This window comes from Otolemur garnettii, unplaced genomic scaffold (assembly GCF_000181295.1).
Source record: "Otolemur garnettii isolate 467f Iridium unplaced genomic scaffold, OtoGar3 scaffold00137, whole genome shotgun sequence".
In the NCBI taxonomy this organism is placed as follows: Eukaryota; Metazoa; Chordata; class Mammalia; order Primates; family Galagidae; genus Otolemur; species Otolemur garnettii.
The window spans coordinates 4528008-4529843 of NW_003852532.1; the positions used below are offsets into that span (position 1 = coordinate 4528008).

At 41.0% G+C, this 1836-nt stretch overlaps 1 protein-coding gene across 1 annotated transcript in view; it reads right to left on the bottom strand.

Moving 5' to 3' along the window:
* ADH5 (alcohol dehydrogenase 5 (class III), chi polypeptide) overlaps positions 1 to 1836 on the bottom strand; it is a 15147-nt gene that overhangs the window by 9513 nt on the left and 3798 nt on the right. The window contains exons 3-4 of the mRNA XM_012810554.2: positions 1742 to 1828; positions 3 to 93 (exon numbers count right to left, since the gene is read on the bottom strand). Of these exons, the coding sequence (XP_012666008.2) occupies positions 3 to 93; positions 1742 to 1828 (178 nt within the window). The remainder of the gene's footprint in view (positions 1 to 2; positions 94 to 1741; positions 1829 to 1836) is intronic.

The following is a 1836-nucleotide window of genomic DNA, read 5'->3' on the forward strand; positions in this document are numbered from 1 at the left end:
ACCTTCATGTCCCAAAATCACTGGGAAACATCCCTCAGGATCAGCTCCACTCAGCGTATAGGCATCAGTGTGACAAACTGCAGTGGCAATGATCTATCAGGATATTAAAACAATGAGCATTTAAGTGTGTTAATGCAATTTAGAGTGAATTACAGGTCAAAGGAAAGGCATTTTACTTTAACGCCATATATTATTGATTAGAGGATATATATATATTTTTTTAACCTCTCTAAAACTAGCCTGTGCTTACAATCCGTAGCATCTTAATGATGAGAACTGGCAGCCTACTTTTAGTGCATGTTAGCAAGACGGGGTAAAGAAGTCACCTTACAGGCGCTGTGCATTCAGATGTGGAGAGGAGCAATACTTGTGTGCAAAACAGGTGGAGCCCATTTCACTGTTGGCTTCCTCCTGAATGTTGGGAACTGTGATCTGTGATTTAAAAAAAAAAATATCGACTCATTCTGAAATATGCCTGTTTGCTTGAGTCTGGGCCAAAAGTCAGAGCTTTTAGTGGAACCTAACCCCTTTTTAGGAACTGCATATAAACTCTATTTAAATAAGCCCTTTATTACCATCTCTCTGGCTTTTAAGTGTTTTACCTTTCCAAACTACCAGAAGGGCAGAAAGACAAAATTTCGGGAGTGTTTGTATTTATGCTTCTCTGTTTCTAGCCCAAATATTTGCTTACAATGTAACATTCCTTGCTATCTGTCAGCAGTTTCCCAGGGAAGATAGTTGAAATCGGTGTGCTCATATAGCTAGTTTACCTTAGTGTATCCAGGACAAACATTTTCTTCTTCAGTGGCAAAACCACAATCAGATTAATTTTAGAACTTGAAGAAAAACAAACTGTTATTTAAGATTTCAGGTTCCTGGGTGTGCTGTAAAGGACCTCAAAAAGGTAATTGGTCATAGGCTGTTCTACCTGATAACACGACCCTTGGAAGCATGAGCCAGTATGCGTGCTGTAGGTGGGCTGAAGGGAAGAACACTCTAAGTCACAGCAAAAAGAGCCATGACTCTTCCTAGAACATAACATTTTCCTAGAACGTTAGTTCAGTTCTATTTAACGGTTACTACCTTTAAGCATTAATTTTCTATCAAACCAAGTAGAACATAGAATGCTAAAACCATGAAGTTTTGTAAATATCAAAGCTGGAAAGCTATCTCCAGCTGGCTGCCTTGGCTCTCCCCAGGGTAACTTCATTTCACAGTGGAGGTTAATAAGCAGTACAATGACGACTCCCCTGAACCCTGGCCTCGTCCACCAGGGTTAGTATATCTTAAAGCTCTTTAAGCAGGCAGACTTCACTTGCTTATTGTTCTAGTCAGTCTTCCCACATCTTACCTGAAGTCTCATCTAACAAAACTGAAGACCATTTCTTCTTTTGTTTCTAACTCATTACCTAACACATAAAGTTTTCAGATCAGCAGAATGAGGAATTTCCCACACAGCCAACTTAAACTCAAGCTACAGAAGATAAACTGCAGTAAACCACTGATCCATGGGTTTGGCTGCTCAGCCCAACATCAAAGTTGAAAAGATAGAGAGGAATACTGCAAAGGTGAGCGGGAAAAGAGGAGGATGTTGTGATTCTACGGGTGGAAGGTTTTCAAGACCTTCTCCTTGACGCTGTCCTTTGGGACTTGTCCTCTGCAGACCTCAGATATCCTCACCCATCCAAAGACCTAATTGTTAAGATTATTTCTCCTCCAGTGCCTTAAATGTTATCATTACCTTAATTCGAACTTCATGAGCCTTTGGGGGTGCCACCTCTATCTCCTCTATGGAGAGAGGCTTTCCAGCCTCCCAGGCAACTGCAGCCTTGCACT